Consider the following 27,496-nt stretch of genomic DNA (forward strand, 5'->3'; position numbering starts at 1 on the left):
AAGCCTGTGAAGCTAACAAAAGGAACAAAGGGCATCAAGGAATTTATTAAATTCAGATTTTGATATGTTAACAGTTCATCCCAAAAGTACTGAGCTTGGATGAATACCCAAAATTACCTTAGCAATTGTCTTAAAACATTAATATTGATTGTATTACACTAGGCATGATCAGGACAACAGCAAGCAAAGTATAAAGCAAAGCAACTTGCCAGTGCCTCCATTTAATATTTTACTTAGAACAAATTAAAATGAAATTAGAAATACTTATCCAAATACTTATCATTGACACATAGTCAATGATTCTGTGTCCTTAAAAATGGGACATCTAATCAAAAACTACATCTCTGCAAAAGTATCAGTGTAATAAAGAAGATTAGATGTGTTGTACAAAATAGTGGTATATGAATGCTGTGACTGAATAATTTTTCAAGCTAAGTTTCTGATCTTCCTTCATACAATAATTTGGGCAGTGGTTCATAAGGTAAGCTCAAAAATTTCTGAATAAAGAAAGATAAATACAAAACAATAGCCTTCTAATGTCATAACCATTTGGAATCACAGTAGATTAAGTTGCTTGTTATCTTCAAATGTAAATATGCCATCTGATCTTAAACATTTGTATCTTAAGGCCTTCCATTTTCTCTTCCACTCTTTTTTAAAGAAAGCTAGCTTTGTAAAATAATATAAAGTTTGTTCCAGTTGTTACTCAATTCTCTGAAACTATTAATTTATTTACTTGGATGTTTACAGACATTACCCTTGTTGGCATAAATATGGTACAAATTTGATGCTGACACAATAATGCCATGCTTTGTATTCAACAATAAAATAGTAATTTTGTTTACTGATGTATTGCATGGGGAATATAAATAAGTAAATGGTTCGTTTTAAGTGAAAGTGATTTGTGCATTGCTAATTTTCATCAGCTATATCTGAAGATTCAACAGCACTAACACTTTGCTTTGACCCAGAGTAATTTGAGATGAATATGGATGCAGAATCCGTCACTGGGCCTGAATGTCAGGTTGTAGACCTCATTGCAGCTATGAGCCTTGAAAGATATTGTACAAATGGCCCTGTTATTTTCAGTCTGGACAAAATGAAATCTAGCCTTTCATTTGTCAAAAGAAAGCTGGATTGGTAAATAATTTTGGCTTTGGACTTTTGGGTTGAAATATTTGTAAACAAAAAGATGTATATGTGATCATCAATGTTCAGAAGTGATATTTTTAAATTAATTATATCCAGAGAAAAGTTATTACCATCACCTTATAAACATCAATTCAATATCATGTTTATATTTCTTACTATTATCTAAAGGAGACAAAAACCAACGGTTGTCAAATTTGGAGATTTATAGTATTTTTAGTCTGCTTTTGTTTTTAGGAAGGTAAATAGATCATCTGAACCAACTCAATAGGTTTGCCTTATAGGTAAAATTTAGGCATATAGTTGAGGGGAAAAAAGACATTGGATCACTGATTGAAGTCTCATTTGAAGAATTGGATATTGGTGGTTGTGTTTTAAAAGCAAATAAAAATATAATTTGGAGGCAAATTAACATTGGAATCATCAATAATCTACAATTCATTTATTTTACGTATGAAGTACCTTCTTGAGATGAGACAAAATGCTGGTAATTTAATAGCAGGGCAAGCAGCATCTGTGGAGAGCAAAGCAGATTTGGACTTTTCTGGCTTCATCATTATCTTATCAATCAGATTTTTGTTGTAATTGATTATGTTTATATTCCAACTACAATAATATTCATATTTGAAAAATTGCAATTATAATTGTCGCATCACATGCACTATATGTATTCGTCTTTGTTCAAACGTGTTGTTAAAAAATTGGTTCTTGTTGAAAGTTGTGGTTTGCCAGCTCATCATCTATATGATCAGAGATGTTGACCACTTGTTTAACCATATTATGCAATTCAGAATTAGTGAAACCTTAGATTGTCTGATTTCTCACTGCACCAGTGTCAAGCTTGCACGAATGTTGGGTTTCATGTTGAATTTAATGGTTAGGTGCTTTATTTTAAGCTTCACCTTTTCACAGTTCAAAATAAATTTATTATCAAAGTACATATGTCACCATATACAACCCTGAGATTTTCTTGCAGGCATACTCAATAAATCCATAATAGAATTACAACCATAATAGAACCAATGAAACAAACATGAAGAAACCTAAACCTGCAACTCTTCTGCCACCTTTGTGAGTAAGTTATTCACTAACATTTAGCATGTCACGTGGCTCAAGTAAACTTAGCAGTGTGAAGCATCAGCATCATATTCTTGGTGTGTCACTTGCAACCTCCTGCTGTAACAAAATGGATGACTTCCCACCACTATCTCAGAAAGTAGTGCTGGAGCAGGCGGGAGGCGCAGTGATAACCCAAGTGCTGAATCAGGTTGTGTGCACATATGTGTGCTCCGGTCTGTGACTGCACGCTTAGCAGATGGAGGCGCCAGATGCCCTAGTTCGCACCTGCGCAGTGGCCTGCCCCGCCAGCAACTGGAGGGCGGGTGAGATGTAGCGCCCCTACTGGCTGCTTGATGAGCCTCGTTTTCACGCGCCTGGCAAGAATTCTCGCGAGAATACATTCAGGGTGCTTATGCAACATGAACTATTCCTATTGTTACAGCAATGCCCTCCCCATGTTAACCACTTTTGGAAAAAGTGGGATTGCTAATAGTGGGTAATAGCCTCGAAGTTTGGAGAAATTGCCCTGAAAGTAATACTCAACTCTGCTCTCTATTGGACAATAGTCCCCTATGCAAATGAGGCATACACGTCACTTCCGTTCTTTCTCGGTCGCCATTTTGGCCAGGGAAGGCTCTGTGAATTATTGTCGAAGAGAGAGTGAATTTTCGCCCCCCTCTTCCCCCTCGCCGGCTGCGCCGCAGAAAGTTGTTGGTCCGGAAGAATAGGTCGCTCGATCGGCTTGAGGTTTTCTCTCTCTTTTTAAAATCCCTGCAGCCGCTAGGTCCGGCAGCGTTCAGTTGTCTTTTCTCTCTCCTCCCCCCTCCCCACCTCTCTCTTTCTCTCTCTGCCTCTCAGTAAAGAGCTCCCTCTTTCAGTAGGCGCTGGAAGCACCGCCGCCCGGGCTCGATGTAAGGAGGGTGAAGCGGCGGCAGCAGGAGGAGGGAGGCCCTTTGTTTGCGGCTCGCGCTTCTTCTCACTGCTGCCGGTCCGGCCGGCCGGCTCGCTCGCGCTTAATTGAACAATTAAAACTAAATCTCAAACAAAACCACAAAGGTGAGATCGTTTATCTTTTCTTCTAGCAAGTTTGATATAAAACCGAGATTTTCGTGAACACAAAATAGTCCAAGAGGAGAAATGGGGAAAACCCAAACCGATTTTAAAATGTGGTTTAAAAAAAAGCTGGAACGATGTGTACGATGCATACAAGTAGTTCTCCTTTATCTTAAGCACTTTATTTGAGGACAAAGATGAATCGACCTGAGGTAGAGATCTAGCTGCAGCGATTGCTTTATCCTATTTTGTATGCTGCCTTTTCGCACGATTACAAATTGCATTAATGCCCGGATTTAATTTTCCAAATGCACAATTTGTTAGCAAACATCATTTGTACTGATCAATCATTTATAATTGTCAATCATTTGTGTTTACTGTTGTTCTAAGTTAGGTGGGGATTCGGAGATTAGTATAATTTACTATGTATCGATTTAATGTATATATGATAGGTCAAGTCACCCAATCGATGTTAGTCTTACCATTCTTAATCGTGGATTGCAATATTACCTAAAAACTGGAATTATAAGGTATTTTAATCTTTTAAAGGTGGCTGCTGTGTTTCGAGTTTTTTTTAATCTACGGATAAATTAGTTCAATTAATTTAGAGCTCTCTCAAAATCAGCGTTATTCCTGGCGTTCAAAATATAAAATAGTAATTGTTACCTCTTACTCTCTGAGCATCAGTCGTGAATCTGATCGAACATTTGTTTACACGTTTGCTCAATACCTTTTCTAGTGCTCTATGGTCTTTAGACAGCATGTTCAACCAATCCAGACAGAAAGGAACGCCCTAGACAGAAGACGGGGTGGATGGAAACTGTGATTTAATTTATTTGTTAATTTACATATAAGTATTCACGTGAGTTCACCTCGGTGACAGTTCTGCATATTTTATGATGCTGATAATATTAGGGATGGGATAAATTGCAGATGATAATGTTAAAATGTGCACCTCTGGACTGGTTGCCGGCTGTGACGTTGCTGTAAAATGGCGCGAGTACTGATCCACTGCAGACCTGAATAGATTTAGGGATCCTCAGTTCTGTAATTGCTTAAGTAGGAAATGTTTAGCACGTGTTCTTTGGAGAAATCATATCGTGATCCAGCCCGTTATCAGGTCTAGTATGATGCAGAATTCAGGCTTGGTGTTGAGGGAAAGACATTTAAAACTCTTGTGCATCAAATAAAATAGTTCATTTTTCTACTGGTTCTTGGAGTTGTTTTCAAATCCATTTCAATTATACTGTATTTTTATGTAATCTGATGGTATAACAATATTTCCATTCTTGCGTGCACAGCTGCCTCCACCCTTATTGTTATGCAGCCATGCAGAAAATGAAAATCAATACTCGGTGCAGCAGGAGGCGCTCTTCAGAAGCTGGTTTTGAGGCTCCAGATGCAGGATAAGGAGTTATTAGTGGAAAAAAAATGATTGAGAGGAAAGGGTTGACGCTCCCAATACAGCGCCACCTGTAGCTTAAATGGCGAAAATAGTGACTGAATACTTAGGGTTACAAATAAAGCACACTCTTGACTTGTGGTTTGCAACAATACAGTTAATTCAATAAAACCTCCCCAGATATGCTTTCACTGTTCCAATTTCGGGGATTCGTAGTGATTTACTTATGGCCAAGTATCATATTGAATACATCCATAAAATTGACACCTTGTTTTTAACTGGATCTATTTGATGACAGTCAGTGCAAGGCAAATATGCATTAGTGAAAAATGATACAAGTAATTCATTTTTATATTCCAGAGTAACAACTTACTTGAACTCAGTCAAGCTAAGTTAAGGATCTTTTGAGTTGGAAGTTTCAAAAGATGTAAAATGTAGTGATGTGAGACATTGACAGTATCAAGTATTCTGCCCCTGTATATAGGCACAGTTAACCTTCGGATGTTTAGGAACAAAAAAAATTACTTTGATAATCCTCTGTGTTACTCAAATACAACTGATCTTCTAATCTATTTGTCAGAGGATCAACTGTAAGTTTGGTTATCTCAATTTTGAATCATTTGTCAACATTTTGTCATAAACTAATTTTGTTGACTATAAAGATGTTGCATTTTTTAAAATATAGCATAAAGTAGATGTGATCTAATAAATTGAGCAGAACACCATGTCTTAAATTGTATTTGATATGGTTATAGGGAGAAGTTGAAACATTGCAGTTGTCCATCAATATTTAGAAACAGTAATGCCTCCACCCCTCAACTAATGAAGTAATGGGAAAAGTTCCATTAATGCCTAAGAAGAGATGATTGTGGCCGTACATTGGCCATCAAAATTATATGCTACGTCTATATGTATACTTCAGTTGTGCATTTGCCCAACCAAAAACCATTGAACTACTAGCAGCCCCAGGGAATTGTGAGGAGCCTGGTTATTTTGTTGCTAAGTGGCAATTTGTGATGGTAGAACACATTTTCAAAAAGTACAAACACGAGGAAATCTGCAGATGCTGGAAATTCAAACAACGACTCACACAAAATGCTGGTAGAACACAAAAGTACAATCCATTCTAAGCATGGGAGATTCTGCAGTTGCTGGAAATCCCTAGCAGTACACACAAAATACAGGAGAAACTCAGAAGGTCATGCAGCATCTATTTAAATGAATAAACTGTTAAACTTTTGGGCTGAGACCCTTCAGGATTGGGACTGAAGAGGGGAGATGCCAGAATAAGAAGGTAGGGGAGGAAACAACAAGCTGTGAGGTGATGGGTGAAAAGGTTAAGGGCTGAAGAAGAAGGAATCTGAGAGAGAGCAAATCATGAGAAGAAGGGTAGATACAGGAGCACCAGGGGGATATGATAGGCAGGTGAGCAGAAATGGTATGAGGCCATTGAAGAACCAGGAAGGGAGAGGGGAAAAAATATCAGAAGTTGGAGAAATCAATGTTCATGCCATGAGGTTAGAGGCTACCTAAGTGGAATAGGAGATGTTGCTCCTCCAGCCTGAAAGTGGGCCTATTGTGGCAGAAGAAGAGCTCATAGACCAACAAGTCGGAACTCATAGGGATTAAAATGGTTGGCCATCGGGAAAAGCTGCTTTTTGTGGATGGAGCAGAGGTTGTGTTGCTTATAATTTACTGCTAAACATTTTTCTGGATACTTCTCCCATATTACTTCCTCCTTTATCTTTATTTGTATTCCACACCATTCTTTATTTTATCTTGATTTGCGAAACTGCAGGAATTTATAGTGGTTCAGAGCTTTTTAGTGACAACTGACTGAAGCGATAGGATGAAAGAAGTTTGTGCTTAATAATTGGCATTAATTGGAGGTTGCCAAAGAAGTGATGTGATTGACTCTTGAGATTTTCAGTCATTAGATGTGGATATGGCAATGAAATTTCATCCTGACTAAAATTGTTAGTATTGCAAGGGTTGCACAACTGAATGTAATGGACTTTTTTATGATTCCAACTCTTTTAAATTCCAAAATTAAACTCATTTATCATGTGAGTACTAAATTTCTAACCATTATCTTTGGCTCAGATAAAGACTTAGATTAAGTTTCCCTTGTGTACAATGTTCTCTTGGAGTATAGTGGCAATCCTTATGGAAATGATATCCCTTAAAATGAAATCTTGTTTTTTTTTTGCTCTTGCAAGAGGGAAAGGTTGAAATAATATTTCAAGTATCAATGAATGGAAGGTGTAGAGTTGGCTTGTGAAGATGTATACATGAGTTTTTACAGATCTGATTAGATGAATCAATGTCAATATGTCATACTTTTTAGAAGTTCATAAAAAATCTTGACTGATCCATTGATGAATTATTCCAGTTCAGCTTAGCTTATTACATTGGCAGCATTTTACATGTGAGTCCAGGCTATTAATATCTTTGAAATACATAATACTACATTTGTGAAAATAAGCAAAATAAAGATGAAGTCATTTATTAGTTTTCATTTTGCAAACTTCGATGGGTTCTAGATTTCACCATAACATTTGGTTGAATTTAAAGTCCTCGAAGTGAAAGTTTATTTGGCATTTTCTCAGTGCAGACAGTGATTGTCAGTAAATTATTGAACTTGAGGTCAATGCTTTATCTTCCTATGCAAAAACTTAGTATTTTCATTGATTTGAAAGTGAGTAGCCAAAGATTCAAGTTGGATATTTGTGGGAAAGCTTTGCCTACACTTAGAAAGTTACTATTATTCATATTCTGTGAAGGTGCTATGTACATTATTCACAGAAATGTTGAAGACTTTATTAATTTGAGCATAATCTTCATGACAAATCAGTACAAAGCATAAATCAAGAATGTAAGTGAAATGTAATAATCTAAGTAAGCCATTGCAAAGCTTTCAGTGGTGTCTTTGCTGTATGCCACATGTATTTTAAAGCTGTCCTAACTGCTTTAGAAAGGAGTGGGAAGATTCATTCATTGCATTTACTAGTTTTGCATGTGCATATGTGGGAAAGAATGAGATTGTGTTTAGCTCATGTTTCTGCTCATGGTCTGCTAAATCCTAAAGGAAGATTGCAGTATACGGATCTTGATAAAGTTAAAAACAGCCTTTGCTCTAATGCCCCTTGGTTTATTCCTGATAGGCTGATCATCTGTCATGATGCCAAAGGATTACTTCAAATGAGTCCCAATCACTTCTTTAATCGGTCCTTTTGTGGTATTGATGTGACCATTAGAAAAGACTGCATCTCAAGTGTGAGGCATTGAAGGCGAAACGATGTTAGAAACTGGCAATGATGGGGGTGCGGCATGCAGATATCTGATGAAATAGCTGAAAATATGCGTTGTAAATTGGGCACCGTGGTAGCATAGGAGCTAGCACAACACTATTACAGCTGGGGGTGTTCTGGAGTTCTGAGTTCAATTCTTGTGCTATCTGTAAGGAGTCTGTATGTTCTCCCTGTGGAATGCATGAGTTTTCTCCGAGTGTTCTGCTTTCCTTCCACAGTTCAAAGATGTGCCAGGTAAGTTAAGCTGGTCATTGTAAATTAATCCTGTAATCAGATAGGGGTTAATTAGGGTTGATGGGGCAGTGTAGCTAGAAGGCCTACTCCACACTCTTGATGATAAATAAATTTAAAATATTTTAATGTTCCCTAATTTAAAGAAAACCTATATTACCTGGAGAAGGAGGGCACTGCTGTAGTGTGAAATGGACAGGTGATTCAAAACCTTGGCCTTTTTGCCTTTTATTATTTTATATGCCTTGAGTTTAAATACACAGTTTTGAGGTACAGTTGCTCTGCTTTTGTAAATTGAATATGCCACATTAGTTGCAAATCAGGATACCTGGCGCTGTGGAGCAGGAATTAAAGTGAATCATTGATTCATTTTGTGCACACGTTGCCACTGCAGTGAAAGAATTTATACTTGAGAGCTCACATTATGACTGCCTTCATAGAACAGTCTCAGAAAACATACAATACTAAAAAAAAATGTCCTGATTCATTGTTGCTGTCCTGTGTAATTTCACGTTTTGGCACCAGGGTTTTTCCTTTGTGTCTATCCTCCATAATGATATACATCTTAAATAAGTATCCCTTGCCTTATGTTTAAAAAAACAAGATCCCAAGTTATCTGACCTTCCCTCATTAAGTATTTGTAAAGTTTCTTCTGCACTCTTGTGTGCAGTCATCTTTTTCTTGTAATATGATAACTTTATATGGCACCCAAAGCTTTAGTTCAACAAGAGTTATATTTCTAGCTTCTGTATTTAACACTTAAGCTATTAAAGAAAATGAAGCATTTTTGATCAGTTCATTAACCAACCTGTCCTGTTACTTCTATAAATCTGTAGATCTTAGCTCCAGGATTCAGTTCATTAACCAACCTGTCCTGTTACTTCTATAAATCTGTAGATCTTAGCTCCAGGATTCTAACACACCATTTTGTTTCCTCTTTGTCTTTTCTTGTGCCCTTTCAAAGTGCACTATCTTGCAGTTCTCCAGATTACATCCCATATGCCACTTTTCTGCTCAGTTGATCAGACCACCACTACCTTGGAGTCTAAAATGAGCCTCCTCGCTTTAATATCTATCCATACTGCCTATATTTTATATGTAAATTGTTGTATGTTATGAAAAGAACCAGAAACACTCCTGTTAATACCTTTTCCGTCACAAAACATCAACTACTTTTAAATTTTCAAGTTAAAATGTACTCTATAGGTTTAGATGTGGCAAATTTTAAGTTTAATCATGTATTTAACTATAAGCCCTTAATTTTTAGTTATAAATGATCAACCAATCAATTATTTCTCAAACTCCCAACTTGTAGAAACCTTTCAATATGCACGAACTCCCGTAATGTTACTAAATTCAGAAGTCTGGTGTACAGACTTAGATTTGTGATTATGATCAGCAGATCTAGCATCCTCTCTCAATTTATAGTAAATTTTTTCAGACTTTGGGGTTTTTGGTGCCATTCATTACAATACTTGGAGATCTAAAGGTAGATAAGTCATCTGGGTTATGTGTACTACATGCCAAGGTTCTGAAAGAGGTAACCGAAGAGCTTGTGGAGACGTTAATGGCCTTTCCAAAAAAAAACTAGATTCTGGAATGGGTCTGGAAGATTGCACTCCACTCTAAAAATGGAGGCAAAGAAAAAAGGGAATTACAGGCTAATTAGCCTGTCTTCAGTGGTTGATGAGACAATAGAGTCCATTATTAAGGATGAAGTTTTGCGGTACTTGGAGGCACATGATAGGCCAAAGTCGGCATGATTTTTAAGGGGTGTTCTTTCCTGACTTATCTGTTAGGATTCTTTTGAGGAAATAACAGGCAAGATAGACAAAGGAGGATTGATGGATGATGCTTGCTTGGATTTTCCGAAGACCTTTGACAAGGTGTCACACATGAGGCTGCTTAATAAGGTAAGAGCCCATTGTATTCCAAGAAAGATACAATCATGGGCAGCAGATAATGTGGTAAATTGGATCAACAAGTTTGCTGATGACATTAAGATTGGAGGTGTTGTGGACAAGTAGGAAGGCTTTCAAAGCATGCAGAGGGATCTAGACCAACTGGAAAAATGGGCCAGAAAATGGCAGATGGAATTTAATGCAGACAAGTGTGAGATGTTGCATTTTGGAAGGACAAATCAAGGTAGGACATATACAATAAATGGTAAGGCACTGAGGAGTGGGGAGGAACAAAGGGATCTGGGAGTTCAGGTACATAATTCGCTGAAAGTGGTGTGGGTAGACAGGGTTGTAAAGAAGGCTTTTAGCATCCTGGTATTCATAAATCAAAGTATTGAGTATAGGAGTTGGAATGTTGTGGTGAGGTTTTATAAGACATTGGTGAGGCCAAATTTAGAGTATTGTGTGCAGTTCTGGTCACCTAACTATAGGGAGGATATCAGTAAGATTGAAAGAGTGCAGACAAGATTTACTAGGATGTTGCCGGGTCTTCAGGAGTTGATTTACAGGGAAAGATTGAACAGGTTAGGACTTTATTCCTTGGAGCGTAGAAGAATGAGGTAGAAGAATTTGATAGAGGTTTATTAAATTATGAGGGGTATAGAGAGAGTAAATGCGAGTAGGCTCGCATTTAAAATACGAGAGGACATGGCCTTAGTGTGAAAGGGGAAAGGTCTGGGTGAATGTCTTCACTCAGAGAGTGGTGGGAGTGTGGAACGAGCTGCCATCTGACATAAATGTGGGCTCACTCTTAAGTTTTAAGAATAAATTGGATAGATACGTGGATGGGAGAGGTCTGGAGGGTTCTGGATTGGGTGCAGGTCAATGGGACTAGCAGAATAAAGTTTCAGCACATACTAGAAGGGCTGAATGGCCTGCTTTCTGTGCTGTAGTGTTATATGGTTCTAAGAGTGGTTGACTGGCAGGAAACAAAGATTGGGAACAAAGGAAGTCTTTGACTGGCTACTGCTGTGGCCAGTGGTGTTCCACAGTGGCTACTTATTTTCTCATTGCATCAGTGATTTGGAGGATGGAATTGATGGCTTTGTGGCCAAATTTGCAGATGATACAAAATTAGGTGAGGGGCAGTTACTGTTGAGGATGCAGGAAGTCTGCAGAAGGACTGACAGGAGAAAGGGGACTGCAGGTTTCCATAAAGGTTAATTTGCAAGTTGAGTCAGTGGTACAGAAGGCAAATGCAATGTTTTAACATTCATTTTGAGAGGACTGGAATATAAAAGCAAGGATGCAGTGCCAAGGCTTTATAAGGTATTTGTCAGTTAAAGTATTGTGAACGGTTTTGGGCCCTTATCTAGGAAAGCATATGCTGGTAGTGGAGAAGTTCATGAGAAAGACTCTGAGAATGAAAGGGTTTATATAATAGCATTTGATGGCTCTGGGCCTGTACTCGCTGGTGTTTAGAAGGAGGAGGAGGTGATCTCATTGAAACCTATTGAATATTGAAAGGCCTAGATAAAGCAGATGTTTCCAATTTTGTGAACAGCTTCAGAATTAAAGGATAACTTTAATAGAGATGAGGATTAATTTATTTAGCCATAGGGTGGTGAATTTGTGGAATTCATTGCTGCTGATGTCTGTGGAGGCCAAGTAATTGGGAATATTTAAAGTGGAAGTTCATATGTTCCTGATTAGTAAGGTCATCAAAGGTTATGTGGAGAATGGCATTGCGGTAGAAAATAAATCAGCCATTGTTGAATGGCAGAGAAGACTTGATGGGTCAAATGAGATTTTTGTCACCATATTGAGTGATTTCTCTGTATTTTCTAATTTATGGACATCCATTTAAATGGAATCTATTCATTACCCAGGACTGGCTGTGTATTAAAATCTGTGTCCTAGATTTTCATTCATTTGTATAGGTTGCAAGAAAACTGTAGTACGAATTTTTTCTCCTTGAGGCAGAGAGAAAAAATATTTGTGTGTGTGTATTTTTTTTCATCTGAGCTTGTCCCTATACTAATCACTTTTTGGCAAGTGAGGTTCTGCTTTGAAGTTGATTTTTTTAAACTGCTAACTGACACAAGAATTCTGAAAGAAGGGAAGTGGATCTGTAACTTAAATTATTCAGGTAACATACAAAACAGGAAATTGTACTGCAGGAATTTTGATTAATTTCTGATATCATTCCTGGGTTACAAGCATCTGCCCTGTGGATAATACATGTGAATGAATGTACATAATGTAAAATTAATTTCAAAGAATTCTTCTGTATTTGCATTCATTCCTAAGAATGCAGAATCAGCTCATCTCTTTTAGTTATGTCCATTTTGAGTTTTTCATTATAATACTGTGGCGGTGTGGTTACCATATTGAGTATTTTGTAACTTAGTCTGTCATTAGGCAGGACCACACCTAGAATGTAGACTGGTGGTGCACAGCTTTTGCAGGAGAGACCACCTTGACAATAAAAATTGCATCTGAAACTTGGATGATGTTTCAATTTAACCATACATAGCCAGAAACTGATAAAGTTTTATATATATATATATATATTTAGATAACAGAATTTTTATTCATTAACAGATTAGTTTTTGGCCAAATGGCTACTGAACAGACCAATAATGGTTTCATTTTGTTAAAAGAAAAATACTGCTAATTACAACATATTTTGTGTAGTTTCTTAAAATCAGTTTTGATCTTCATCAGCTATAAGACTTCATGGCCAAGAAATCTAATCACAAAGAATTGGCATACTGCAGTTTAAAATTACATAAGGTGTTGATCAATTTTGCTTGTGTTTCTGTGTTACTGCCAGGTATTAATAAGGTAGGAACATTTTGGTGCAATTGTTTCGTACATTTTAATGTTATTTTTGGTGTTCAGCTGAAGCACATATAATATCTCGACTCAAAATGAATGCTATACAGAAGTAAAACACATCTCCTAATCTCACAGGCAGATCATATCAAGACTGCCAAACAAGCATGAGTAAACGTCTGAAAAAATGTATAGAAACAAGTTGTTAATGTTTACCACAGGAGAAATTCATATTTTAAAAAACTGGGTAAAGACTAATAACATAAAAACTGGTGAGGACTATAGCATGTAATTTCCAAGGAGGTGTCAAAAGGCATAAGGCCTCTTTGAATTCTTGCAGTTTTGAAAACACAATGTTCATTATAGGGATATGTGCATAAGTCACATTTATTAAAAAAATAGATTTCCCAAGTTTTATTTGAGTTTATAATGCATTAGTGAGCAATAATATGTTACATGCAATGTGTTGTGATAAAGGCAGTGTATTAGTATGACCCTAAATTCGTCTTGCATGGTTATTCCCTGTCACATGTGCTCTTTGCACTAGAACTGCATTCAGTGAACTGTTTAAAAGTACTGTGGAGTTCCTGTGTGCCCTCCCCACTCACCCATTGCCTGAGAGGATTGTGCCATTCTTCTCTGTTAGCATGCACTAATTCCAATCTGAAAGAATTCTGGTTATATTGTGTTATGAGTTCTAAGGGCTAATTCTTGAAATTGGCTGTGTGGAAAGGTATCACATGGGATATTCAACTTGGGCATTTATTTTCTTTTGCTTGTGGAAGTTACTCGGAGGTACTTTGGGACTGGTGGTTTTACATTTTTTAGGGCCTTTGGCTGCATTTAAAGGGATTGTTAATGGCTGAAGAAAAAATGCATTAATTTCTATCCACATTTCAGCAATAATTTTAATCTGCATTAATTTATCTCCTAATCATGCCCTCAACTTTTTTTGAACACTGGAATCTGGAATATCTGGCCATAAACCATATCAAAATGAAGCTGAACTTCAGTTTGTAACTTTCTTTTTATGCAGTATTATACATCCTAACCTGCATGTCCATATTAGTTTTACAAATTGATAGATCTGTGCTTGATTCAGCAAACTTAAAAATGGGTTGACAAGGTTAGCAGATACTAAGTGTGCAGTGGCCTGTTGCTAGAGCTTGTAAAATCACAGGAGACCATCCAGTCCATTGACTCTGTGCTGAGTTGAATGATCTACCTCTGCCCATTTGTTTGCTCTTTTCCAGTATTTACTGTACATCATGTTCTCTACAGTGCCATTTCAATTCCTGTTTGAAAGTCTTTATGAGATTTTACTATAAATCTATTTTGTGTTCTATTAAGGAAAACTGCATATCTCAGATCCTTTGCAATGAATTTAAGCCTTTTTTTGTTGAAATAATCACTTAGGGACAGTTTTCTTTCATAAGATATAGTCAGTTGTTATTTTGTTTGCCTCTGGTTAGTTTTTTTAAGTTAATACTGCTTAAACAATTTTCCTAGCACTTCCAACATCTATACATGTTGCGTTTGCTGGCAAGATGTTCTGTGCCTCTGTATGTGATTGTTAGAAACTTAAATGTACAATTACATTTTGTTAGCTATGGGCATTTAAAATTCAATATTCATATAGAAACCAGCTGAGCTGATGAATGGAACTTGGTCAATCTGGTGCTTTTGGCATTTTGAATTTGGAGAAAACTGGAAAGAAACATTATGCTGGTTGGATGAGATTGACAGGATCTTGAATTGCAGTATAGTTAATCCATTATACATATATGGCAATGTTTTGTGGGCAGCTGGCATAACTATAATATCTACTAAATGTACTTTCTTCGGACTACGATGGTTGCAATCTGCAACCTGTAGTTTCCCTTTGGGAGTGTGCTTCTAAATCATCTGAATAACCTGTTACTCTTGTGGTATCTTGAAAGAGTCAGCGAACTGGACTCTTGAAAATACAATTGTGTTGGCCATTGCTGGAGTGTATTTTGTTCCTGATTGCAGCAGTGGAACCTGGATTTGAGGGCAAAAAATGAAATGATGTTCAGTTGACTTAAGAGTCGAACCAGATTAAAAATCACTTAAGGGTAGAGGACAACCAGTGTTTAGCTCGTTATTCCGTGTCAGCCAGGATCCCTCACCTGAACCCATTCTGTTTCCTCACTACTACCATCAGGTGCGAGGTGCAGGAGCCTTAACGGGCCACACTCACCTCCCTGCTGAGCTGGCGTCGTGGCTGTGCACTCATTTTCCAGAACTCTGTGGTACAGTTCACATTTTTCACTCTTTTTATTTTTTCCGCACTTTAGATGTTTAATGGTCTTTGTTGTGGGGTTTTTCATGGGTCCTATTATGTTTTTGTTTTGTGGCTGCCTGCAAAGAGATGAATCTCAAGGTTGTATATGGTATTGTATAGATACTTTGATAATAACTGTGAACTTTAATTATCGGAGATCTGATTTGCTCTCCATATCATGTACTTGATACATCTCTGTTCTTTTAGGAAAGTTGATGTGGACAATAAAGTAGACAGAAATCTCATGGTACTTCTGATCAGTTTCAAATTCATCTCCGCACACAGTCATGGGGAGAACCTAAAACTCCTTACAGGCAGCAGTGGGTATTGTAAAACATATGCTAAACACTGCTATCATGCCACCCCTTGAATATTAAAATCATTTTGAGTGTGAAAATGAAGATGTGGAAGTTTCAGTCATTGAAAGCATTATATGAAAGTCCATTATCTACACTAGGGGTCTCTGCTGATCTTGTTCATTTAGTCAATCAGAAGAACACACACTGGATATATTCTTCAGTCATAGCTATTAGGAACCAATGTACCATTTTATATTATTATTATAGTAGTATTGTAATGTTCTAATTTATTCTGTCTTCCATTCATATATTAGTTACTCAGTTAAATGGTAGTCTTTTTTTGTATATAACTAACTATTCCCATGAAACTTTGGCTAATTTGGGCAACTGCTTAATTGGGTCAGAAAATACTAGACTCGATGTATTAACTGGAATTCACTGTATATGTTTTAAGCTACAAATCTGCAAATTCCTGCCTGACGTAGTAATGCAAATGATCACATTTTCAATCATATTTTTCTGTTGGGTCGTAAAAATGCAAAATCACATATCTTCATGTTTGTGTCTGTGTGTGCATATATATATAAAAAGTGTGCAATTGGATTTTTTAATCTCTAAATTATATATAATAGTGCAGCTGAATCTTTGAGATGTATCTTATGTTTTAAGTTTTTATTTGTGTTTCAGTGTAATTAAGGATATATTTAAAATTTGAAAGTGCTGGTTCATTTATGTTGTTTAAATGTTGAAGAATGAATAAAACTGCAATAGTGAAATCCTTTGTAAAGCCACTTAACATGTGCATAATTTTAATGTGAGATCAGTACACTCAGTAAGTACAACACCGTGGTGAAATTAAGGTTTGTCACTTTTATGAAGATATAGTGACAGTCCTTAATTTTTTAAGAATGACTTTGACTCTACAAATGCTGCTAGACCTGAGTTCCTCCATCTTTTTGTATTTTTGTCGCTCAGATTGAGTTGTATTCTGAGGTGAAGTTTCTTGCAGTCCACGACCACTGTTGTACTCTTTATTTTAGAAATCTATTATAGTAACATGGAGTTTTGCAATTGGTGTAGGAATTTGTGTTTCTAATTATAGACAATTTCAAGAGTTATTTTTTGCAAGGAGGAAAAGATGGTTCTTAACTTCAGAATTTAGTTTTGAACTTTACACAGTACTGTTTGCCATTTTGAAAGTCTTTTGAGAATAACTGAAGTTTAGAATTCTCTGAATCTGGAACATGCCTGCTTTTTAGATTAAAGCATGCTGGAAAATTTTATTTGCTTAGAAAAGGTATTATTAGGGAAGGTTTACTAAGAAGAGGGTCAGTGGTGTGCTAATGTAATGTTAAGGATCAGAAAGTCATCTGAACTTTACACAAAATGTTTGGGTAATGACCTCTAATATGCTGAATGGTGCCTAAGTTAATGGGTAATTTAAGCCACAGATAAGGGGAAGTTGGTGTTCTTACCAAGGTGAAAGTAAGGCTGTATTGTCGATCACAACATTGCTCTAAGATTAAGAGATAATACACAATGTCAAGTTTGTGGGTTGTTAATGCCAGAGTTGAAAGTAAAATCTTGTAGTAGTGCCTGAAGCGGATTACTGTATATATAGTAGGAGGAATTTTATTTCTCACGAAAGCTGCATGATGGCTGTAGAAGAATTGAAAGTTTATTTAAAAAACAGTAAAAGCTGAAACTGGTATTGTTGAAATAGTAACTCAAGTCTCTAAGTTAGAAGGGTGGAATGGAAAACTAAACTGAAGGTGTTAATTTTGCTTGTCTAGATGAAGAGGAAGCTTTTCCATAACCTCTAGTTAAGCTTCATTTGAATGAGGAGCCATTAACAGTAGGTCAGCATGGAAGTTGGGTGGAAAATTAAGGTGACAGGAAATTTGAAACTTGGGGTCACTCATGTTGACTTAAATGGGAGTCTTTTGCAAAGTAGTCAACCTATCTCTTTCTTGTTGCCTTGACAGAGGAGGTCACATGATGGATATTGAAATAGAAACATAGAAAACCTGTGGCACAATGCAGGCCCTTCAGCCCACAAAGTTGTGCGGAACATGTCCCTACCTTACAAATTACTAAGCTTACTTATAGCCCTCTATTTTTCTAAGCTCCATGTACCTATATTGAAATGAGTTCACTAAATTGGAAAAGTACAGGTAAATTACTTCACCTGGAAATGGTGGTTGGATCCTTGGAAGGTGGAAATGAAAGAGGATAAAGCATGCATTTTGCATCTTCTGTATTTGCTTGTGAAGGTGTTAGGTCAACACTATATAGGTTGGTGCTGCTGATTGCCATGGAGTTGCCATCAACTCATGGTGACCCTATAGATAGTGTAGTTGTCCATAGGGTTTTCGTAGCAAGATATGGAAGGCCTTTTTTCCACGCAGATACTGCTGCCCAGGTTGGGACCTAGCCAGTTTCAAACTCAGGAATATCTGCCGCAAAAACCAGTGCTGATGCCCCTATGCCAAGTGTGTTACGCTGCTCTGGGGTTGTGAAAAAGTGGAGAGTGAAGAGATTTTCAATATTGAAAAAATATGAGACATTCTACATTTCAAAATAATCTAGATTATGTACACTATAAAAGCATTATCATCAGTCCCGTTACCCTACTGCCTGTAGCTCACCCTTTCTCACAAGCCCATCAATTACTTTTTGAAACTTGAATTTTACTGTCATTAGCGTAGACTGGGAGAGTTTAGTGAATTGATGTAATAGTGTGTTTTTGGGCAGACAGTGTTCAAGGTGAAGATTGAACCTGCATTGCTTTAGCTGTAAGACAACTGTTACCTGCTTATCTGCTGTGCTACTATCTCGCTCTTGATGGTGAGCAAGAGAACTGCAAGCAATGTCCTTATTGAACTCTAAATTGAAAAATAAAGGGGAATTGAGTGCTTTAGTGTCTCTGGGTGTCTTGGTGTGCATTTATTTCATTAGGTGTTTCATATCAACCAGTCTTTTTTGCTATGGTTCCTTACTGCACTTGTGTTTCTTTTGACACCGGCACTAATTGTGAGGAAATTATTCCTCCCAAATCTGAAGGAATGGTGTAATTCTACTTGACAGTCAGTGCCAGCCTTGGTACTGCTTGTCATGTAATTGCAGTCTTGATGGCAAACCCAAGAAGGTGTGTTGCCAGTGAGATGTTGAATTCTATTTCAATGGCAGTGTAAATTGAACTGAAATTCAAAAAGGCTCAGGAGAAAACAACTTGTGTTGGCCAAACTGTAGGTGATACTCAAAAGTATGTTTACAATGCTGCAATCTATAATCTGAATTTTATAAAAATAAGTCAGTTGAGTAAAAGTAAAATACTTATCGTGCTAGCGAATTGAGGCATAGATGAATTATTACCTTGTGACTGCAACTATCGTTGCATATTAAACGTTTATGTTTAGGTTCACAATGAAGAAAGGCATCGCAGATAATGAATGGGTGCTTACTGAAATTCAAGCATGTTTTTTAAATCAGTAAGCAATTTTTAAATGTCTTGAATGTTATATCTTAAAGATTAGTTTCCCAATTTATGAAGTTGCTTGGACATTTGCATCACTTTTAAGTGTGACTTCTGGTAATGCACATCTTGTTGAAACTTGTGTATGTGATGTATTAGTTTTAATATAGATGGAGAAGCTTTGGCCTATTAAATATGCCAAGTCTGATTTTATAGCATTTTATTTTTATTTTGCTGAGCAATCCACTGAAGGCTCCTATGTATGGATATATTTTCCCTTATACACAAATTGTTAGCAAATCAAATTCTGGTACAGCATTTTATTCTACATTCAACCTGCTCCTGTGAACTGCTTTAAATAAGATAGTGTTTATGACATAAACTAGTTGCATTGTTTATAATGGAATAAGTTGCATGTCGAATCATACTTCAGTTTGCACCCATGGGTCTGCCATAACATTTTCATGCTTGTTCTGTTTTTTAAAAAAATACTAACAATGTTTTAGTCAGGTAACAAGTCATTCGTAAGTTGCAAGAGGTCTGCCTCTTTATGAATTGCACATAATAGCAATATATTAAAGTAATGCAAAGGAAGGATGGCATAGAGCTTCAAAATATCACAGTTACTTTCATTTTGAGCCCAAAGGCGTTAAATGTCGGACAGTTGTGTTGGCTTTATGAGTTATTGAATTAAGGACAGTTTAAAATGGCTAAAACACTTAGAATTTATACCTAAGTCGCAGTTACTTAGACTGCTTAATGAAAAAAAGTTGCTCAGTGGCTTGATACAGTTGAGGGTGATGGGAAAAGAAAAATTGTGCGCTGAACTAATGTCCGTTAGAGGTTTTTTTTTAGTGATTTCCTGTATAAACTAATTTATTTGAATTTATTGGTAGCTTCATTGGGTAATCGTCTTTCAACTAAAGTTGTAATAAATGCATAAGATGGAATCTTTGTTAGACACTATATGGGTCGAGAAGAATGCTTTCCCCATAATCTTGGGACAGGGTATTGTGATCATTAGATTTTGAGTGTTGCTATATACAACAGTTTGTTATTCATATATTGCTAATTAACGTCTGATAATTGTACCTCACCTTCATCAAGCTCATATGCGAACTTGACTCATTATCAGGCTCTGCCAAAAGCCACTGGACTCAGCAGTGAGAAAGCCACTTTTATTAACAATGAACGTTTGGTGTCAGTATGATTTGGATTCATCCGAACAGTAAAAGTTGATATGTTTTGATTAACGGAACCCCGATTTGAGCAAATGTGTAAATATTGCCTATATACAATTATCCGTCTGCAAGAAATAACAGATCATACACTGCATAAAGAAAGTGTATTTGCTAATTTCAGTTATTAAGATTGGGGGGGGGGGGGGAAGGAGTCCATTACAATTAAACCAGTCTAAATGTGCACATCATTGGAGCCCATATTGTCCAAAAGCTGGGTATGACCTTTACTCACGACACTGAATCTCATCAGTCACTTGGACGACTTCATCTCGCAAAGCAGTGTTGTAATCACGTCTTCCTGTTGGATCGAATCCTATGGTTGTCTCTCTCGATCTTCTCTCTGCATCTCCTGCAAGTAAAACACAAACCCCACCAGTGCCCGTCACCAATCTCTCTTTGCCCAGCTCTCTCTAGAACCTTCTCCCAATTCCACCATCCTGATTTTCTGACACAAAGTTCATAGTTGGACATCATGGCCTGTATTCTAAAAGCAGGTCACATTGCTTTTACAGGAAGCTGCTAAATAAAATGCCCTACATAATTACAGAATGCTTAACTTTATTACGATTTCTGTACAGTTGAGTCATTTCCATGAGTTATAAGGTCTTGCCAGGTTCAAAATTCCTCAGTTGCTTATCAGTTAGTGCATCTCTATTATAGCTCAGGTCAGAGTGTTTGGAATTCTATTCTGGTGCCATCTATAAAGAGTTTATACGCTCTCCCCTTGATCAATGTGGGTTTTCTCAGGATACGATGGTTTCCTGCCACAGTCCAAAGATGTACCAGTTATTAGCTTAATACCAGTGTAGCATGGAGAGCATTCTGACAGGCTGCATCACTGTTTGGTATGGTGGTGGTGGGCTACAGCACAGGATCGAAAGAAGCTACAGTAAGTTGTAAATTTAGTTAGCTCCATCTTGGATACTTATCTCCATAGTATCCAAGACATCTTTAAGGAGCAATACCTCAGAAAAGCAGCATTCATAATTAAGGACTCCCATCGCCCAGATCATACCCTCTTCTTGTTGTTACTGTCAGGAAGGAAGGACAGAAGCCTGAAGGCACACACTCACGATTCAGGAACTGTTTCTTTCCCTCTGTCATCCTAAGTGGACATTGAACCCATGAACATTAGTTCACTTTTATTATTTCTGCTTTTGCACTATTTTTAATTTAGCTATATGTATTTTTTACTGTAATTGATTTACTTATTTCTTTTCTATGTTATCATGTATTCCATTGTACTGTTCCCACTAAGTTGACAAATTTCATGACATGTTGGTGATATTAAAGCTGATTCTCTTTTTGTTTTTGAATTGGTCGTTGTAAATTTCCCTGTGTTTGCTAGTGTTAGATAGGTGCGTTGCTGGGTGGTGGGCTTGTAGGCTGGAAGGGCCTTTTCTGCCCTGTATCTCTAAATAAAATAAAAAGAAACAAAAATACAATCTGGTGGAATACACAAAAACAGTATTTTCATTTTGTTTGAATATGTATCTATTCTGTTCCTGTAAGAATGTGTTACATGTAGAATTTGCAGCATCTAAAATTAGGGGCTGCCCAATCGTTGATAATTAGTGTTTAACTGATATAAAATTATCTACATAGATGTCTAAGTTTGTTGCTAGTTTAGACAATATCACTCTGCTTATTGACATGTCCCAGTATTAGTTTGAGCTGCTGGTTATAATTCTAGTCCCCAGTGAGAGTTGTGCATCCAAAAGCATGCTAATAACCCTAATTGCTGCCCTGTGTGAGCAAAGTAGATCAAAAAGATCCATTGCCTCATGTAACTCTCCCAAGTAGATTGGTCAGTTTTTAATCGTTGGTGGCTAAGGCCTTGTGTCCTTGCTGAGAAGTGAGCCAGCTACATGTAATGTTACCCTGAGTAGTGTGCCCCATTTGCTGATTTCTCCAGATAGAGGGAGTATTACTCTATCAAATTGGAATGCCAGAGCCTGAATGTGAGAGTACGTTTCCAGGCCCATCTCTAGTATCAAAATATCTGTTGTCTTAATCATATCCACACCAATTTTTGTAGAAAAAATATTAAAGTGATTGGTTATTAGTTACTGTCTATGTTTGTGTAATGCTGCTTATCAGTCACCCAAAGCCAGATCCTAAAGTGAAAAAATGGTTGAACAGTTCTAGAGCCATGGAGTGAACTGGACTCCTTCTCATTGCAATCATGAAGCTTTAGCAAAACAAAAGCTAGTCTTTGGTTTGATCCTGAATCTTACTATTGGATTAAATAAAACTCTTCCATAAAAGTACATGGATAGAATTTCAAGCACATTCATTTCCAAGAAGCATTATTGAGTATAATTGACAAAATTTTAGAATTCCTTTATCGCCATCTGATAACCTTTGATATATTTTCATCATGGCCTTGAGTAACTGTGGAGGATACATCCATTCCCAATTTTACAACATTTTGAAATAATAAGCGTACAATCTTAACTACCTGGTGAGTGTACCAAAAAAGTGTTTATTGTGAAGCACCTCTTGTAACTGTACCAATTGGCCAGTAAAAATGTCTCAGATTAGTTCCATGTGCCCATTTTTACTGATATGTTATGCATTTCATTCTTAAGTATAACATTTTTGTACAGTGGATTAGTTTGTTTCTCATCTTGTCCTTTTTATGTTTTAATAGTCTAAAGTTGTATTTTATTTTCTACAGAGATCCAGTTCATCAATAAGCTGTTAAATCTGGGGACAAAAGTTCAGGTGAGATGTTTTATTTAATGAATTGGAGTGTTAACTTAAACTTTTTGCTGATCCAGGTATATTACATTTAATGAAATATCCTCCACTTGAAACATTAACAAGTTCACTCTTCACCAATACTGCCCCATTTTAATATTTCCCTCCTTTTTTCACTTCAAGATTTTCAGCAGCAGTGGTATTTTTAATATATTTATGTGTGGCCTCCTAGGAATATAGACTTCTAATTCTGATTTCTGTAACTTCCTAGCAGCCAAGTCTCCCCTGGCTACAATTTGGAACATCATAATTTTCTATTATTCAGAAATCACACACAATTCAAAGAGTAGGCCACCAAGTCCTGCAAGTTTGCCCCACCATTCTGTTAATAATGCTGTCCTCAACTCCACATCTGTGCTATTTCTCCATAACCTTCAATTCGTTGATCTTTCAAATATTTAGCCATTTTACCTTAAATATCTGGTAATCTGGCTTTCACTTTTCTGTTGCAGAGAACTTGAAGAGACTGACTGCCACCTGAGGAATTTCATCGTATTTTAATTTTAACTGATAGGTCCCTTATTTTGTAGGTGTGTCTCTTTGTGACTGTTGCACTAGTCAAAACATTTCAACATCACCTCGTTGCAAGCCTCTTTGGTATATTATTTTTGAATAAGGTCACCCTCTCATTCTTCTAAACTGTGACCTCTTGATAAGGCAACTCTCTTATTCCGGGAATTAGCTTTGTAAATCTCCTTTAGTACTACATCCACTGGTACTGTATTTAGGTAAGGGGATCAAAATTGTGCACGGTATTCCAGGTGTGGCCTTATTAACAGCTTTGTAATATAGGCCCAAGTGCCTTCAGATCCTTAACTACTTTTTAAACCTTTCTGCTAACTTGGTGATTCCATTGTATGAAAAGATGTGCTTTGTTTTAAAAAAGAAAGTTCTCAAAATTAATTTTTCTAATAAAATTCTTTCTTTAGTATTATTTATTTATTTATTATTCCGTTATTCTGTTTCCTAATCAATTTAAGGTGCTCTCTTTTTTTTATTGTGTATTTGTTTTATGGGCTTCACAAGTGCTCAGGCTTCATGTAGCCTGAGAAGCTAACATTTGATGCAATATTTTTGCGTGATGTTTTATTGCTGATTAATCTCAGAAGATTTCAACATTACTAGGCATCAGTACTGAGTCTTCATTTTTAAATCTCAAAGCCTTCTGAAAGGTTAACTGGGACACACTTGCAAAGCATGGATTGCTTCAATTTCTTTGTCTTTGAGGCTTTTATTTGGAATAAGGTTTCAAGTTGAGGGAAATCCTAAAATGAATTGTAATTTTTTAAAAATGTGCAAGAGTTACCAGGTTTTACTTCCCATTATATTCTGTGACTTAACCAAACAGAAATAAGTAGTTAATCTTTCTTTTTCCATATTTTTATTAATCTTCACATAGAAGAATACAGAGTACATGAGGATATATATTATGAATCAAAAAGGGATAGAATAGTACCGAATACATTATATTTAAATCACACTAGCAGTTGCAGTACCCTATATTCATAAATGCGTACATTAATTAAATTGTAATTTGAATTGTAATAATTTTATTATAAAAAAGAATCTAAACCCGCTACCAAGATCGAAGCTGTTTGGGAAAGAAAGAAGAATGGGAAGAAGTCCTTATAGTGATTTATGTTATTAGCCAACTTCTCCATTTAACACCAAATCAAAGGTTTTGAAAGTAGTTCAAAAATGGTCCCCACAATCTTTGAAAGTCTTGTTTAGAATCAGAAATTGAACAGACCTTCTCTAAATTTAAGCATGACATAACATCACGTAACCATTGAGCGTGAGTAGGCGGAGCAACACCGCCCTCCTAGATATGAGAAATAAAAGCCAATATAATCTTTAAATATATATTTAGCTAGAAATTGGTGTTATTTTATAGATTTCTGGCTAATTTAGTTGAAAGAACAGCATGATTAATTCTAGCCTTTAATTTTCATGATGCACACAATTATTGATTTAGCTTTAACTATTCCAGAAGCTAAAATACTTTATAAAACTACATTGTGATTCTATTTAGTTTTATCATATATGTTATTTTTTTTTAACAAAGATAGCATTATCAGAAGAGCACATAAGCGTGAATCAAGAAAAAGCTGTTTAGCCCATGAAATGCACTTCTTCCATAGAGTTCAATCTACCTTGAATTGTACCCCACCTGTTTAATCTGATTGGAATCTGTGTTTAAAAATGGCGGAGCTACAGAGTATCCCTCTATCTGTATATTTCTGCAGCTTGAATCATAAGCAGCCTCTGTTTGATGCACTCAGTCCTTTCTGCGTGACAGAACCATTGTGTGCAATTTTGCTCTCAGTTCTGTGGTGGAGATACTTTGGGCCACCTGCGCAAGGTGTAAGAAAAACAGAACAGTGATAAATTTTCTGCTTTTTTCTTGACAGACACAGTGCCTCTACTTAGAACTACATTCCAGCAGTGTAACTGAGATGAAAAAAGTCATTGCAGCCTTGGAGTTCTTTCAGTATTGTGGTTCACAACATATCAGAAGTCCCCAAAAATGTAAATTGCATTCATGCCATAGTGGTGTCATAGCTGGGTTCATTTCCATTTAATTCCATGCTGTCAGAATTCCACGTCCCATTCCCATTCTGATATATCTATCTATGCCCTCTACTGTCAAGGTGAAGCCACACTCAGGTTAGAGGAACAACACGGTATATACCGGCTCTGTAGCCTCCAACCTGATGGCATGAACATTGACTTCTCTAACTTCCGTTAATGCCCCTCCTCCCCTTCTGACCTCATCCCTGATATATTTAGTTTTTCTCCCCCTCCTTTTTTTCTCTTTCTGCCCATCACTTTGCCTGTTCTCCATCTCCCTCTGGTGCTCTCCTCCCCCTTTCTTTTTCCCTAGGCCTCCCGTCCCATGATCCTTCCCCTTCTCCAGCTCTGTATCCCTTTTGCCAATCACCTTTCCAGCTCTCAGCTCACTCCTCCCCCTCCTACTTTCAAATCTCTTATCTTTCCTTTCAGTTAAGGTCATGTCAAAGGGTCTCAGCCCAAAACGTCGACAGTGCTTCTCCCTATAGATGCTGCCTGACCTCCTGCATTCCACCAGCATTTTGTGTGTTGCTAGAATTTATTAGTGCTATTCAACTTCTTATTCCTGTCTTTTACTCAGCTCAGTTTGATCAGTGTACAGGTGGAGTGAGCTGACAACTTAGGAGATGATGTTAATTCTTTGAAATTTTGAAAATAGTTGGTGGAATGGGATTTTAAGAATTTAAAGAAATTATGCACACAAAGAAAGCAAATGAGGACAAACAAACATATTACCTTCATTCTTTTGGTAGTTTACTTGGGTTTGCTTAATGATTAAGAATGTTCTGGGTAAGTCATATCATACTTAATGGTATTCGGAAAATACTCCCATCAGGATTTACTTCTTCTCTTTTTGGTTTGAACAGAAACTATGTACCAACTTCCTGTTAACAACCTTGCAAATCTAAGAAAAGCTCGTAAGACAGTGAAAAAGATCCTTACAGATATTGGATTGGACTATTGTAAAGATCATATAGAGGTAAGTAAAAATTAATTTTTGGAAGGGGTGAACAGGATTGAATTCTCATTGCATGCTGTTTACACTATCCTTTTGTTAGCTTCTTGAAATGTAAGTACATTATACAATAATCTAAAATTCACTGTCCCGAGACGGAGAAGGTAGCTGATGTGGGTAGGTAGTTAATCTGACATGATCAATGATACTCTTAACTAATTTTATTATCGAAGTACGTATGTCATTACTATCTTGAGATTCATTTTTTGCAGGCATTTACAGGAAAATAAAGAAATACAATAGAATTTATATATAAAGACTGACAAACACCCTATGTGCAAAAGAAGACAAATAGTGCAAAAAGTGCCATATTGTCACCTCCTTTGATTCTTCCACCAACAGTGGTGCCATCAACAAACTTACATATAGTATTGGAGCTGTACTTAGCCACACAGTCGTGGGTATAAAGTAAGGCAAGTAGGGTACTAAGCATATAACCTCATGGTGTACTTGTGCTGATAGTGATTGTGGAGATGTTGGCTAAGAATCTGCAACTGCGGAAATTGAGGATCTAGTTCCACTCACATCTTGGAGTTTAGTGATTAGTGTTGAGGGATTGATTAGTGCTGAATGTTGAGCTGTAGTCAGTGAAGAGCATTCTGATGAAAAAGGTACAGGAACCTCGGGACGCTCACCACCAGGTTCAGGAATTGTTATTAGCACTCAACCATCAGGCTCTTGAACCAAAAGGGATAATTTCACTTGGCCATCACTGAAATATTCCCACAACCAACGGACAATTGTAAGAATTCTTTATCTTGTGTTCTTGATATTTATTGCTTATTTATTTCTTTTTGTGTTTGCACAGTTTGTTGTCTTTTGCACTCTGGTTGTACACTCAAGTTGGTGCGATCTTTCGTTGGTTCTGTTAGGGTTATTATGC

At 36.8% G+C, this 27,496-nt stretch overlaps 1 protein-coding gene across 5 annotated transcripts in view; it reads left to right on the forward strand.

Annotated features, from left to right (window-relative positions):
- The first annotated feature begins 2,802 nt into the window (after positions 1–2,802).
- adnpb (activity-dependent neuroprotector homeobox b) overlaps positions 2,803–27,496 on the forward strand; it is a 34,275-nt gene continuing 9,581 nt past the window's right edge. Inside the window, exons 1-4 of one of the 5 annotated variants that reach the window (XM_059980490.1) lie at positions 2,803–3,264; positions 10,005–10,118; positions 22,945–22,991; positions 26,465–26,577. In XM_059980490.1, coding sequence (XP_059836473.1) covers positions 26,470–26,577 — 108 coding nt within the window. In that variant the 5' untranslated portion in view covers positions 2,803–3,264; positions 10,005–10,118; positions 22,945–22,991; positions 26,465–26,469. The remainder of the gene's footprint in view (positions 3,265–10,004; positions 10,119–22,944; positions 22,992–26,464; positions 26,578–27,496) is intronic. The other 4 variants (XM_059980493.1, XM_059980492.1, XM_059980491.1 and 1 more) reach the window with 4 other exon arrangements.

This window comes from Hypanus sabinus, chromosome 9 (assembly GCF_030144855.1).
Source record: "Hypanus sabinus isolate sHypSab1 chromosome 9, sHypSab1.hap1, whole genome shotgun sequence".
Classification (NCBI taxonomy): domain Eukaryota; kingdom Metazoa; phylum Chordata; class Chondrichthyes; order Myliobatiformes; family Dasyatidae; genus Hypanus; species Hypanus sabinus.